Source organism: Peromyscus maniculatus, chromosome 12 (genome assembly GCF_049852395.1).
Source record: "Peromyscus maniculatus bairdii isolate BWxNUB_F1_BW_parent chromosome 12, HU_Pman_BW_mat_3.1, whole genome shotgun sequence".
NCBI lineage: Eukaryota > Metazoa > Chordata > Mammalia > Rodentia > Cricetidae > Peromyscus > Peromyscus maniculatus.
Window position 1 is genome coordinate 23,644,695 of NC_134863.1, and position 15,793 is coordinate 23,660,487.

The window sequence follows — 15,793 nt, forward strand, 5'->3', positions numbered from 1 at the left end:
TGCATTTTCTGCTGCAACCTCTGAGAAAAGGTTGTTCAACCGCAACGGGGTCGCGACCCACCCATTGAGAACCACTGCTCTAGGACCAGTTCTGTGAACTGAAACTCCCAGAAAACATTCTCCAAGGCCGTTTGAGTGATTAAAATGTCTGTGGTTGGGCCTCAGGAGGTGGTTGGAGGCGTCAAGAGCACTGGCTGGTCTTCCAGGGGGCCTGGGTTTGATTTATGGTAACCACGTGGTAGCTCATAACTCCAGTTTTGGGATCCAGTGCCCTCTAGTCTCAGCAAGTACCAGGCACACACAGACGTGTGTGCAAACAAAACTCCCATACACATTACATAATTACATTAATTTTAGAAGAGATGTGTTCCCCCCCACCCCTTTTCCAGAATTTGTGAGCTTAGCTCTATTTTCTAAAAATTCTTAAGCTAGCCACTACAACCAAAAACCAAATATAGAGCATTCTGCCTCCCGTAATTATCCCTGCTGAGTATGAGAAAGTTAATTAAGGAAAAATGTTTTACCTGTATGGTTTCTAGAAAGAAAAAAAAAAGACAATAATTCTTGGATATTAGTTGTCATCATTACGGTTAATATGCCACGGACATTTTCTAAGCTATTTGTTTTATTTTCGCTTTTGTTATATGTTGCTTTTGGGACAGGGTTCCTGCTTCTACTTCTGTCTCCTGAGGATGGCAGGGAGCTTCCCCATCCGGTGGCAGGCGGGGGCAGGTCTGGAGCTGCCATCACAGGGCAGCATACTTACTACGTTTGCTGTGACTGTGATACCAGAGGGCGGTGCCTGGTGCTTGAACACAAAAGGAAGAAGAACAGCCCTGTGCGGCCAAGTAAGGGTCGCGAAGGAAGAAAGGGTGGGCCGTGCTCAGTGTTACTCCCCCAGAGTCCAGATTCTACAAGCCAGGATGATACAGCAGGGTGGGGCAGTGGGTGTGGGGACAGGGCGCTGGTGGCGGAGCTGAGGTAGCCCGGTGACTCACTGAGACCACTGAGCTCATGCAGCCATGCCTCGTTTCCTTCCTTGGGATCACATGAAGATGAGCAGAGAGTGGGTCACGAGCACAGGGTTCGCCTGTGACAAAATGGTCCTTCCATGGCGGCCCGTGGGCAGCTGTGCGCACACACACACCCACCCACACCCACTCACACATGAATTCCCCGGGGCGACCTCTACATATACAGAACCTTCCCGAGCCTGCAAGCCTGGGAGAAAGCCGGGGCTGCAGGAGCCAGGGCCCACTTTGAACAGAGCGTCCTCCACTTTCCTGGTCTCCATCCTGACTCTTGCTTCAGACACAGGTAAGCCGAGATGAAAGCGTCCAAGGCCAGCAGGACCTAGCGGTTGAGAGCGCCTATCTTGCAATGCAGGGTCCTGGCTCTGCCACTTCACCGCTGTGGGACTCCGGGCCGTCTGGAGACTGTTAGAACAGTCTCCTAGTGAACTTCAGGCCTCTGTACCTGCCTAGAATACCTTTCCCATCCAGCGTCTCCTCTACAGTCAAGTTTCTCCGTGACAGCACTTCTTCCCGGAGGCCTTGTCTTGCAGGCAAGGGTTAAGCGGTCCTGTGTGAGCTCCTGCCCTTACCACACTTAATTCTCCCTGCTTTATGCCCGTTCCTCCTAGCTTTATAGTCCTCAAGGAAAGGAACTGTGTGTTTCCCACCATTGTCTCCATAGGTGCTGGGCAAAGACTGGGCATTTGATTAATGTCAACTGAGGAATGAAGAGACGGGTGGGAACAGGGAAACAGACACAGAATGTGTGCTCTCCGAAACAATTGCTTCTGTGCCCAGACAGTCGCTGGTGTTTGATTGGTTCACCCAGCCTCCTCTACATGATGGTGCATGCCTGAGGTCCCAGCACTTGGGAGGTGGAGGCAGAAAGCAGAAATTCAAGGCCAGCCTGGGCTACAAGAGACCCTGTCTCAAAAACAAACAAACAAACCCAAATTTGATCTTCTGATCCTGCCTGCCTCTACTCATATGAAAACGAGCCAGCCTCTTTGCTAATCTCCTGACTCACGTCTTTGGAAGGATTTCTCAGAGTGCTGTGATTTCTAAGAAAGATCATGGAGAGGAAGTGAAAGTCAGAACCCCTTCTTCAGACAGAGTGGGGCCTCCTTGTTCTCACTGCAGAGTCCGATGGGCAGGCCAGCCGGGGGTCAGTAGTGACTCAGCAAAGCTGGCATCTTCAGGGGCAGTCTCTTGGGTTAATTCTCCTGGAGGTATCCTTTTCCTCCAGTTTAACTTAAATTTTTTTAAATTTATTTTTTAATTACACTCATGATATTTATTAATTATACTCATGATATTAATTACATTTGTAATATTCATTGATTACATTCACAGCATTCATTCAATAATTATATTTATGATATTCATTAATTACATTAATTGTATTGATTTATTACATTCATGATATTATGTCCTGATACTACTGTCCATTTGTGGGTTTTTTCCATCACACAAAACAGAGATTCTGTACTTAGGAAATCTTTGTTCTCTATTTTTTTCTTCTCTGTCTTGAGATAACATCTAATCTTTCTGTCTCTATGAATTTGTATATTCTATATATTTCATGTAATACAATTCTATAGTATTTATCTTTTTTTAATGTAAAAACATTTTATGTACAACTGCAGGAGAAATAATACTCAGATAGCCTGAACATAAAAACAGGTTATAACGTAAAAGTCCAGGGTTATTTTAAACAGTAAAATATTTTCTCTGTAGAAAATAGTATAAATGAGCCGGGCGGTGGTGGCGCACGCTTTTAATCCCAGCACTCGGGAGGCAGAGCCAGGCAGATCTCTGTGAGTTCGAGGCCAGCCTGGGCTACCAAGTGAACTCCAGGAAAGACGCAAAGCTACGCAGAGAAACCCTGTCTCGGAAAACCAAAAAAAAAAAAAAAAAAAAAAAGGAAAAAAAAAGAAAAAGAAAATAGTATAAGTGATAACATTTCCCAATAAGCCCTTTTAAGCCAAATGATAGCCAAATTATACATATAAATATTGATTCGATTCTGGGGTACAGAAGAGACCTATCTTCATCTGTTCAGAGAGCTGTTTTACTTATAACTTAAAATTTTATGTTGCAAGCTGAGCATGCCAGGAGACCCATCGAGTCTACATATGTACACCCCCCAAAATAAGTCTAGATTTTCATTTTAGGCTATGACTTACCTTGAGCTTGCTCGGAATGACTTAACTGAGCATTCATATGTACATAGCATACATGTGTACTTATGTACACTATGCATAGACCCCATTTGCTCCCCTTGACTGTACACGTAATACATCTTTCTCCACTCGTTTACATCTTGGCCATGCTGATTTTGGCTTGGTACTCACCAAAACACCGGGAGCCCATCAAGCTTAGTTATAGGGTCTCTTAATTCCACTCACCCAAAAGGCCACGCTCAGGTTTGTAGATTTTCCTTTATTTGTCTAAATTGGTGTTGTTTTGTTTTTGTTTTGAGCCTAGGCTCATGTAGCCTAGCCTCAAGGCTAGCCTCCAATATACTATGTAGCCAAGGCTAGCCTTGAACTACAGATCTCTTGCTTCCAATAACAAGGAGCTGAGATAACAGATGTACACCACTATGCCTGACTTCAAGAATTATTCGTTGGTTGGTTATCTGAAGTTCAGTATTAACTGGGAGTCTTTTCTTGTGTGTTTGCTTTGGGAGTTTTGAGACGCCACAGCTGGCGTCAAACTCACTATGTGGAGGGCAGCCTTGAACTCTTAATCGTCTTGCCTCTATTTCCCAAGTCTGGGGCTATAGGTCTGTGCCACCATGCCTGGCACAGGCTCAGTAATTTTCGACCCCTTCCTGTGACTTTCCTGAGAAGAAACAGGAGAGTTTGATTTTGATAACTGGGGGTCTCGCTACACCTCACTCACAGGTGATTATGAGCAGGTGCTGAATGGCCAGTAACATATCAGTCCTTACTGGGCCCTGACAAAATCGGTCCTCTGAGAGACAGTGGGTTAATGTCGCAAGCAGAGGGCTGCCCTTAAATGGCAAGATAGTCTGAGGAGGGAAGCCTGCCTAAGTCACAAGATGATGAGGAACTCAGTACAAGGGGGAAAAAAAAACAAAGCAAACCCCAGCACGGTGGGAAGGAACGTTTTCCAGAGGCCTTGCCTCTCAATAGCTGGACGTGGGTCAGAGCCTGACAGGAGCTGGGAAGCTGAATCTGGTACATGGGCTTCCAAAGGAGGCCTCCATCGTCTTTTCTGGCTCCTCACGGCTTCCTTCCCTCCAGGTTCCTGGTGTCTCTGGGTAAGGGGCTCTTCATGCCCACCTCCCCAGCTCCCCTAAAATGTCCCTCTCCTCTAGCAAGACCCAGACATCCTTTCCCTTGGAACCCACTACTCTATTCAATGTGGAAGGGTTTGGTAAAGTCGCTCACCACACAGAACAGAATTAACTGCAGCAGGAAGGTAGATGCATGGGGGTAGGGGAACATGGACTGAGAGGCATCCCAAGCCACCAAGGACTGTGGGGACCCGCTGAGGAAAGAGCCTGCCTCCCCAGTGCTGTCCCTGAAAGCCATCTCCTTACCATAAGCTGTAGTTTGTTTGTTTGAGGTCCTTTTCTGATTTGTGTTCGGTTGTTGTTGTGGCTGCTGAGGCAGGGTTTCTCTTTGTAGTCCTGGCTGTCCTGAAACTCACTGTGTAGCCCAGGCTGGCCTCACTCTTAGGTTCTTTTTGTTTCAACCTCCTAAGTTACTGGGATTCCAGGTGTGAGCCACCTGTATCATGGATCAGGACTTTTTTTTTTTTTTAATGGCTGAATGGTCCCCTATATGCATATAAAACATATTTTGTTGATGGACATTTGGGTTATTGACATATGTCTAATTTTAGCTTTTATGAGTAGCTACTATGGTCGTTCAAGCATCAGCGCTTGTGCGGGCAAGCGTCTTCACTGCACTTTCATAAAGCAGAGGAATTACTGGTTGGTTTGGTAAGTGGGTGTTTAGGCACATGACAGTGTCACACTGTTTCCAGAGCGGATTAACCATCACGTTCTCACAGCAGTGTGGGACCCTTCCAGTTGCTCCTCACCCTCGCCCACAGTTATATCCTTTTTTTTTTTTAATTCCGAATGCTGTTTATTGAAGGAGGGAGGAATGCTGTTTATTGAAGGAGCCTTAAATACAGGCTTACAGCACAATGGGAGAACCGTGGAGGGCAGAAGTTTGCTACCGATGTTTTACAATCTTGCATCTAAGCTGTTAATGCCCACTATGCAGGATACATAGACAAGGAACTTCCCTTAAGCGTTCAGGAGGGTGAAACCCGGGAGGGAATTAGCATAGGGAGGATATCAAGGTCAAGGTCAACATGCAAGGCAACAGTTATACAAAGCGGGGGCCAGTGCCCTACAGGCCCCCCTTTTACTAATAAATGAGCTTCTGACTTAGGTTGCACGGGACGTCAGCAGGTCACCTTACCCATCTTCGAGACGTCTGCCCAGGCCGCACAGGCGCTCTGTGTTAGGTTGATGAGCATTACCCAGGCATTACCCGTCTCTGAATACTCATTATCATACAGGCTCAATCATGTGTGAGCTGCAGAGTTAACTGTTGCCAAAGATCTCAAAGTGGCGCTGGACTTGCAATCTGTGTGTTCAAATGGAAAAGACCAACAGAAGTCCTAACCCACCCATAGCCAGTAGGCTAAAGGCAACTGAGCCATTCCCTTCCTTAATGAGCCTTACTGCAAATTGGAGTCCTTGTAAGATGGTATCCCAAAGCAAATGGAACTTGAGTTTATAAATTTATAACTTTCAAAGCCAATCAAAATGTATATAACTATTGAATTAAATTTATCATGTCCAATAGAATGAAAGATTAACTGTAGTAGCTACTTTTGCTGCCAGGGTCTCCACTGTGCTAGCTGTAGTAAGCAATTATGAAATTGTAATCCCAGAAACAATAGCAGTGGTGGTCGCCTCTGCTATAACAGCAACAACAGCAGCAGCAATGTCTCTTCTTGAGTGTGTGGGCATCCACAGACATGGATACAACTCCAGGAACACGAACCGCCAAGGTCCATTTTTCTTGATCCCAGCACGACTTAATCAGGCAGCTCTGCAAAAGAACAACTAAGAACCATAAAGAAAAAAAAGGCAGGGCACAAGGAGTATAACTAATGGTCTTATAATGGCTACATTTAGGCTGATATTTTTTTTTTTTTTTTGGTTTTTTGAGACAGGGTTTCTCTGTGTAGCTTTGCGCCTTTTCCTGGAACTCACTTGGTAGCCCAGGCTGGCCACGAACTCACAGAGATCCGCCTGCCTCTGCCTCCCGAGTGCTGGGATTAAAGGTGTGCACCACCACCGCCCGGTGTAGGCTGATAATTTTTAAGATATCTTCAAAGGGGGCTAAATGAATTTCAGGAGACCAATAAATGTTGCACAGAGCCACTCCTGAAAAGTATGTATTACACCAGCTTGAAGAGGATTTTGAAAATGAAAAAAGGCTTAGCTGGCATGCAACTGTTAACAAATGGGTTATATACATTTATAAATGCTAATAAGGCTGGATGTTGTTGATGATGCACTCCCAAAGGCAGAGGCAAGCTGATCTCTGTGAATTTGAGGCCAGCTTGATCTACATAGTGAAGTCCAGGTCAGCCAGGGCTACATAGTGAGACTCTGTCTCAAACAATACAAAAACAAACAAACCTCTAACAATGGCAGGGTTATGTAGTCAGCCAGTCTGTCTCTCCCTCTCTCCCTTCCCCAGGCTAGCATTGAACTCCTGGGCTCAGGTGGTCTTCCTCCTCCTGCCTCACCTTCCCACATAGCTGGACTACAAAGATGCACAGCCACACTGGCTTGGGTCATTGAGGTCTTCCTTTTCTCCACAATGCTCTGTAATTCTTATCATACACATCTTGTACACATTATTAAATATAGCCATAGATATTTTTGTTTTTGTGCATTACAAATACATTTTAAGTGAAAAACTTGAACTTTGCATGCCTTTAATCCCAGCACTCTCGAGACAGAGGCAAGTGGATCTCTGAATTTGAGGCCAGCCTGGCCTACAGAGTGAGTTCCAAGACAGCCAGGACTGTTACATAGAGAAACCCTGTCCTGAAAAACCAAAACCAAAACCAAAACAAAAACAAAAACAAAAACAAAAACAAAAAGTCAACTTGTCAGCCGGGCGGTAGTGGCGCACGCCTTTAATCCCAGCACTCGGGAGGCAGAGGCAGGCGGATCTTTGTGAGTTCGAGGCCAGCCTGGGCTACCAACAAGTGAGTTCCAGGAAAAGGCGCAAAGCTACACCGAGAAACCCTGTCTCGAAAAAACCAAAAAAAAAAAAAAAAAAAAAAAAAAAAAAAAAAAAAAGTCAACTTGTCATTGTCTGTGTTCGGGGATAGAATACAGTATTAATATTTTATTCTATGTCCTTGCTAAACTCACCTATTAGTTGAAGTAATTCTTAATAGATTGATTAGGATTTTCTGCATATATAGCCAAATTATCTTTGAATAATGTTGTTTCCTGTTTATGCCTTTTTTTTCTTATTACACTGGACAAGCAATAAGAACTTTGATCCTAGCACTTGGGATGCAGAAGCAGATACATCTGAGTTTGAGAGCTTGGTCTACATACTGAGTTCCAGACCAGCCAAGGTTACATACTGAGACCCTGTCTCAAAACAAACAACAACATCAAATGAATACCATTGGCTAGAAGTGTGGAGAATGGGCATCTTGACAGCACCTTTACAAGTTTTATTGAATAGGAATAGTCATTGGGCTGTTGAGATGACCCAGCAGGTAAAGGTGCTTGCCACCAAGCCTCACAAAATTGAGTTCAATCCCTGGGACCCACATGATGATGGAGAGAATGGACTCTTTTTTTTTTTTTTTCAAAGATTTATTTATACAGCATGTATGACTGCAGACCGGAAGAGGGCACCAGATCTCATTACAGTTGGTTGTGAGCCACCATGTGGTTGCTGGGAATTGAACTCAGGACCTCTGGAAGAGCAGTCAGTGCTCTTAACCTCTGAGCCATCTCTCCAGCCCAAGAATGGACTCTTGAAAATTGTTCTCTGGGCTGGGTGCTGGTGGTGAACGCCTTTAATCCCTGCACTTGGGAGGCAGAGCCAGGCAGATCTCTGTGAGTCCGAGGCCAGCCTGGTCTACAGAGCAAGATCCAGGACAGCCAGGGCTACACAATGAAACCCTGTCTCAAAAACAAAAACAAAAACAAACAAACAAAAAGCTCCTCACCTGTCCTTGATGTGACCTGTTCACAGAAGCCGTCTGCATTCTGTCTTCTAGCACATTCGGTGTGACCTCTCCCATCGTTCTGGGATGCTGTCCTTTTCCCGTGTGACGGCCTGCTCACGGACCTGCTCCCGCTTCATCGGGCTGAGCCTCGGGACTGCATCCCTGTTTGCTGCTGGGGCCAACATCGCACTCCTCTTTCCTAGCTGGGATGTTACCTACCTGACGAGGGGCCTCATTGGCAAGCATGCCATGCTGGGCTCGGGACTCTGGGGAGGGGGCTTCATGGTACGTACGGGCCTTGGGTTCTGTGAGTGGGAATTCCCAAAGCCTCTTTCAGGGATGGAACCAGGAGGTGGTGGTGGTCGGGTGTTCCAACAGATTGGCATTGGGTCCGTAAGCAGCCCAAGAAATACGGGGACTTGTCATGGGTTGCTGGATCTTGGAACCAGGAAGGCTAGATGGGTGTTAGCACCTACAGAGTCAAAATGGGCTAAGTTCAACCTGGGCCCATTTCAACAGCTGTGCATGGCAGCTAGAAATGTAAATCACCCAGTCTCTTCTTCCAGATTTATTTGTGTGGGGGTATTTTGACCCTATGTGTGTGTGTGTGTGTATGTATGTGTACCATGTGGGTGCAGAAACCTTCAGAGTCCAGAAGAGGGCGTCAGATTCTCTGAAACTAGAGTAACAGAAGTTGTAAGACACCGTGTGTGTGCTGGAAACCAAACCTGGGTCCTCTGAAAGAGCAGCCAGTGCTCTTAACCACTGGGCCACCTCTCCAGCCCTACTCGGTCTCCTCTTAACACACTTCTCTGCTCTCCAGGTTCTCGTGGCAGCGACCCTCATCTCCGTGACGGGCTACTTCAGTAAGAGCGCCCCCTGTCTGCGTGTAAGCACCAGTGCCCACCTTTAACACGACTCTCACACTCTCTACCCTAGAGGCAGAGGGCTCAAGGGGCAATTTGAGCTTTCGGGCTTGAAGTCAGTCCCTAACTCCGCCCTTTAACGACCCCAAACTCTTGGCAGTGGCTTAGTTTTCCGGGCTCATCTGTAGGAAGGGTTAGGGCCAAGGATGAAGTGGCTAATGAACCTCAGATATCCACATAAGTGTGATAAGCTGTCATTTTCTCTGATCCTGAGTAATAGGAATAGGATTTAAGTATTCAGTGATCATATATCATTGACAGAAAATGTCCTGGCTATTTTTTTTTTATGTATTTACTTAGTTATTTTGGGGTTTTCTTTTTTTTTTTTTCTTATTTGGTTTCATGTGTTTATGCTGTTTTGGCTGCTGTGTGTGTTTGTATGTTTGTGTGCCGTGTGTGTACTTGGTGTCTGTGGAGGCCAGAAGAGGGTGTCAGCGCACTGGAACTGGAGTTGCTTTTGGTTGTGCACTGTCATGTGGGTGTTGTGAACATAACTCGGATCCTCTGAAGAGCATCCTTTCTCCAACTCCCATTTGGGTTTTCTTGAGACAGGATTTCACTATGTAGTTTGGAGTTAGCTTTGAACTCGTAATCCTCCTGCCTCATCTCCCCAGTGCTGGGATCATAGGTGTGAAGCACTCTGCTGGTGCTTGGTTAGTTTAATATTTTCTTAGAGGGCTGGGGTGCAGCTCAGTGACAGAGCATTTGCCCACCATGCATGAGGTACTGGAGTGAATTCTCAGCACTGAAACAACCGACCAAGGAACAAAACAAACCACGTACATGTACATGTACCCATACACACACACACACACACACACACACACACACACACACACACACACACACACACAGACTTTTTTCTCCCCATTAGAAATAAGCCAACTACCAGTTCATAATCTGATTCTTCTACTCTATAGATAATGACAAGACCAGAGTCAAATTGCTCTTCATTACAGCTGCATCGGTATAGATTTTCAAATAACCTCCAGCTGAGTGTGGTGACTCACCCCTTTTAACACCAATTTTTGGGAGGTGGAGATGGGAGGATCAGGAGTTCAAGGTCATCAGTAGTCTAGCAAGGAGATATCAACCTGCTAGAAGGTCCAAAGACCCTGTGCAGTGAGGTGATGCAGATTCATGTGTCTGCCTGTCTTTCTGGCCTTTCTCAACAGTTTCCTCTTAGGCACCTCATCAGCCACCCTTGGAACATGTTTTAAAGGGATGTGTCACCCCGCACCCCTTCCCCCATGTAGGGTGGGAGAATGCCTGGCCACCAGAGAAGTTAGAGTGGGCCATGCCACCCCACCAGCCCCCTGACCACAGCTCCGTGTGAGCTCTGTCCCCTGCCTCCTCTACAGTTGCTCATCGCCCTGTTGTCAAGTGGCCTGGCTCTTCTTGGGGCTTTGGTTTGCTTTGTCACTTCTGGAGTAGCCTTGAAAGATGGTCCCTTTTGCATGTTCGATGTCTCATCCTTCAATCAGACACAAGCTTGGAAATTTGGTTATCCCTTCAAAGACCTGCCCAACAGGTAATGATCACCCTCAAAAGCACAGTGCCCTGACCTGGGCCAGGGGAGCCCCAGTCCTGTGTTTTCTATTGGAGTTCCTTAATTGGGTATTTTTGTTTATTCCCCTATCCCTGACCCCCTTATTCTTGGGCCTAGGAATTATTTGTATGACCGCTCACTCTGGACCTCCGTCTGCCTGGAGCCCTCTAAGGCTGTGGTTTGGCACGTGGCCTTCTTTTCCACCCTCCTGTGTATCAGCCTCCTCCAGCTTCTCCTGGTGGCCATCCATCTCATCAATAGCATCCTCGGCTTGTTCTGCAGCTTCTGTGAGAAATGCTAGGTAAGGGATGTCCTTTCAGGAACCAGTGTTCTCACTACATGCTTCCTCCAACCTTTTCTGCAAGAATGGGGTGTAACTCCCTTCGAGGCCTTCCTATAGGCCGCCAGCACTTTCTTGCACGTAGGGGGAATGATACAATAAAATGAAAATTATGCTGTGTACTTTGAAGATGACACCGTAACAGAAAGAGCAACGAGGTCATTGCTAGTGTATAGGGGGAAACTTTCAACTCGTAAAATGATTTCATTTCAGCCTCTTGACAACCCCATAAAGGTTGGCCCCATACTAAGATAGAGAAGCTGAGACTCTCAGACACACAACTATGTGACCCCCTGATGAACCCTGATAATGGGTTTCTCCACTGATGCAGTAAGCCAGATCCACTGAATTGAAAAAGTAAAAGAACAGGTTTATTTGAGCAAAGCAACTCCAGGGTGAGTTCTCCAGTCCCCAGAGATCGAGGCCGGAGAAGTCATGCACCTGAACTGAAGCAGGGAGCTTATATAGCCTGTAGGTGAGGGGTGATGACGTGTCTGCCACAAGCTGGGTTTGTGTTCAAGTGTGGTCAAAAGCTGAGCACTTTAGGTGGGGACTTGGGCTGCTGGCAACTTCATTGGAGGAGTTGTCACAGCTGCCAAGAATGCAGAACTGGACTTTTTGGTGCTTTTTCTTTATTGGAGATTCTCTGAGAGGGTGGGGTCTGGAGAGAAGGAGATGGGGCTTCTCAGACCATGCAGGAGCAAGCTGGAGGTTCCAAGCAAACACCCTCAAATTCTAAATTCAAGTTTACCACTGTAATAGACAGAATTGCGTTTCCTCAGAATCATAGATGGGAACCCTTATCACCAATGTGACTGTATTGGAGACAGGGCCTTACATGGTAATCAAGGATACATGAGGTCATAAAGGTGAGGTCCTGATCCAGTAGGATTGACATCCTTGCAGGAAGGGCAAGAGACTGGGCATGGTGGAGTCAGGAGGATCATCGGTTCTAGACCAGCCTAGGCTACATATTGAGACCCTGTCTCAAACAAACAAAGTAGACTCAGGAGGATGAGGTAGGAGGATGGGGAGTTCTGGGCAAATTAGAGAGACCCTGTCTCAAAATAATAGGGCCAAGGATGTAACTTACTGTTACAACAGAAGCAGAGTTCTGGGCTCAGTCTCCAATACTGGAAGAGGGAGGGAGGGACGGAGGAAGGGAGGGACGGACGGATGGACGGAAGTACTCCATAAAAGAAAGTTACAGATCACCATGCTTATTAAGCCAATGAAGACTATTAAGAGTATACTGGTCTTTTATTAGCTGCTGATTAAGAGCAGGCAAGTGCCTCAGAAAAACTCTTGGTAGGGAAGCGAGGATCGGGTCCTTAAAGTCTGAAGGCTGCAATCACATCCCACCAGATGCAGGTGGACTCTTTTCCAGACCGGAGGGAGGAAGCCTTTGACTGTAAAACATCACACAGGTGTCAGTTCTTAGAGAAATGGTTCCATTGCATCTGTCCCCCTTCTAGCAGGGAAGAAGGAACCTTTGACCTATGAAACGCCCTGGACCATCCTTTATCAGAAGGAAGGAGAATCCTTTGTTTACATGCAAGATGAGACTCCAGAGAGGAGATGTGGGCTCAGGGTAAGCTGACCTTTCCTAAGCCGTTTCAAATGAGGGACCACTGAAGGTGACTCACTGGATGAAGATGCCTGCTGCTAAACCTGAAGACCTGACCTTTAATCCCCAGAACCCATGTGGTAGAAGAACAGACTCCTGTAAATTGCCCTTTGACCTCTACACACACACACACACACACACACACACACACACACACACACACACACACACTGTGGCACATACACAACTCCTACCCCAGACACAAATAAATAAATGTAATTTTTAATTTAAAATCTGTTTTATTTTATTTGTGTACATGGATATTTGGCCTGTATGTGTGTTTGTGTCCTTGCATGCATCTGCAGAGGCCAGACGAGGGTGTGAGATTCTTTGAAATTGGACTTACAGATGGTGTGAGCTACCACGAGGGTGCTGGAAATTGAAACCTGAGTCCTCTGGAAGAGCAGGTTGTGTTCTTAATCCCTGAGCCATCTTTCAGCCGCTAGCCTCATTTTTTTTTTTTTTTAAAGGATGAGAAGGAGAAGGAGGATGGTGTGGGGGTGGGAGTAGGGGCCTAGCTCTCCCTTGTTACATGAGAACAAAGAAAAGGCCACATAAGGACTGAGCAACCATCTGCTGGGCGGTGGTGGTACATCCCTTTAATACCAGCACTAGGGAGGCAGAGGCAGGTAGATCTCTGAGTCTGAGGCCAGCCTGGGCTACAGAGTGAGTTCCAGGATAGACTCCAGTGCTGCATAGAAAAACCCTGTCTCAAAAAAAAAAAAAAAAAAAAAAAAAAAAAGTCAGCCACCTGCAATCTGAAGAGACAAGCCTCCATAGAAATGGAATCTGCTGTTACCTTGATCTTCAATTTCTAGCTTACTAAAATGTCATAAAATATGGATATGGCGGTTCATGCTTATAAGACCAGCACTCAGGAACCTGAGGCAGGAGAATCATGCACTCAAGGCCAGTCTTGGCTAAATAGAGAGTACTTGTCTCAACTGGCAACAACCACAGAATTCTGTTGACTAGTCCACCCAGACTGAGGAAATCTGCTGGAGCAGCCCTAGCAGACCAACAGACCAGGGGTCTTTGCAGTAGTATACAGAAGAGTTCAATAAGTAGCGTATTCTGGGTACCCACTGCATGCCTGCACGGATGCACATGCTGTCAACCCAATCCACAGGTGCCCAAGACCAACTCTTTGCCCTTGGTCCCTGCCCTGCCCTTAGACTGATGGTCCATTTGTCATATGACATCATATGTAAGAACTAAGCTAGCACTGAATACAGGTGCCAGATTGCTCAGAGGAACAGTAAGCTCCAGAGAAAGCCTAAGGAAGGCTTTGGTTGCTTCTGAGCTGATGGTATTTGTGAGAGTTAGTCCAGCAAAGAGGGGTGAGGGGTGTCTTAGTTATTCTCTACTGTTGTGAAGACACACCATGACCAAGGCAATTAATTCATAAAGTAATAGTTTACTGAGGCTTACGGTTACACAGAGTGAGTCCGTGATCACCATGGCAGAGAGCATGGCAGCAGGCAGGCAGGCATGGTGCTGGAGCAGTAGCTGAGAGTTTTGTATCTTATCTAAAAGTCTGGAGGCGGAGAGAAAGAGACCAGGCCTGGCATGAGCTTTTGAAACCTCAGAGCCCACCTCCCGTACCACGCCTCCTCCTAATCCTTCCTAAACAGTTCTCCAACTTCAGACCAAACATTCAAATATACGAGTCTATGGGAACTGTTCTCATTCAAACCACCACGGTGTCAGGTTTCAAGCTTGTCTATGGGGGCAAGGCTCATGCCAGGGAAAGGGCTGCTGATGGTTTTTTGTTTTTTTGTGTGGTTGTTTTTTTTTTTTTTTTTTTGAGTGCCGAATGCTGTTTATTGAAGGAGGGAGGAGGTCTTAAATACAATGGGAGAACCCCGAGGGCAGAAGTTCACTACCCATGTTTTACAATCTTGCATCTAAGCTGTTAACTGTTGAGCCAAGGGACTCATCAAGAGGCTGTGAGCTCTGAGCTGGTGTGGGCTGTGTGCCCTGCTGGTGGTCTTTCTCCACAGACCTCAGCATGCTGGCCAGTGCCAGGAGGAAGGCATAACCAGCCAGTCAGATCATGAAGAATCTTACCCACAGGCAAAGTAGTTTGAATGCTAGAGGACAGCCATAGGAGCCGCTGAAAGATGTCATAGGGACTTAGGAAAGCCACTCTGAGGCATTCCAAAGGATGGTCAGGGAAAGTGGGGTTTGGGAGTTAGAACCAGGGACACCATTCTAGGCTCCCTGAATAAGGTTTTTGTCTCTTGTTTTGAGATAAGAGTTTCATGCAGCTCAAGCTGGCCTCACACTTACCATGTAGCTGGGGATGGTCTTGTACTCCTCCTGATCCTTCTGCCTCCACCTCCCAAATGTGCCACTATGTCTAACTGAAGAAGGAACGTTCTGAACCAAAATCTGAATAGTAAAATTAGTCTCCGCTGGAACTTGTAACAGGGTATTTCCCCAGCAACTACCCCTCTGAATGTCATAGAAGACATTTTGGAACACCCCCCCCCCCAGACAGGGTTTCTCTGTAGCTTTGGAGCCTGTCCTGGAACTTGCTCTGTAGACCAGGCTGGCCTCAAACTCACAGAGATCTGCCTGCCTCTGTCTCCCGAGTGCTGGGATTAAAGGCATGTGCCACCACCGCCTGGCCATTTTGCAACTTTTAAATAAAACCATCAGGTTGAAGGTTACACAAGGAGCTTGGATGGACACCAGGGGAGAGTCTTTCTCTTAGTTTTAAAAGTGTGTGTGTGGAACTTACTTGGTAGTCCAGGCTGGCCTCGAACTCACAGAGATCCGCCTGGCTCTGCCTCCCGAGTGCTGGCATTAAAGCTACACAGAGAAACCCTGTCTCAAAAAACCAAAAAAATAAATAAATAAATAAAATAAATAAGTAAATAAAAATATAAAAAATAAAATTGTGTGTCTGTCTGTCTGTCTGTCTGTATATGTAGGTATGTATGCATGAGTGCAGGTGACCTCAGAGGCCAGAGCATTGGATCCCCTCTAGAGCTGGAGTTAGAGGCAATTATAAGCTGCCGGATTTGAATCGTGTGAACCCAACTCAGGTCCTCTGAGAGAATAGTA

General features: G+C 46.3%; 1 protein-coding gene across 3 annotated transcripts; it reads left to right on the plus strand.

Moving 5' to 3' along the window:
- The first annotated feature begins 420 nt into the window (after window positions 1-420).
- Tm4sf19 (transmembrane 4 L six family member 19) lies at window positions 421-12,954 on the plus strand. Of its 3 annotated transcripts, none has more exons than XM_006974510.4 (6): window positions 421-1,317; window positions 8,331-8,564; window positions 9,103-9,168; window positions 10,567-10,736; window positions 10,872-11,055; window positions 12,570-12,954. In XM_006974510.4, the coding sequence occupies exons 2-5, from the start codon at window positions 8,364-8,366 to the stop codon at window positions 11,053-11,055; spliced, it is 621 nt and encodes a 206-aa protein (XP_006974572.2). In that variant the 5' UTR covers window positions 421-1,317; window positions 8,331-8,363; the 3' UTR covers window positions 12,570-12,954. The 3 variants fall into 3 exon arrangements, with proteins under 3 accessions (XP_006974572.2, XP_076404830.1, XP_042115115.2); XM_076548715.1 differs by lacking the exon at window positions 421-1,317 and adding an exon at window positions 2,939-4,302 and having other exon boundaries at window positions 12,573-12,954; XM_042259181.2 differs by lacking the exon at window positions 421-1,317 and adding an exon at window positions 2,941-4,302.
- Window positions 12,955-15,793: the final 2,839 nt, after the last annotated feature.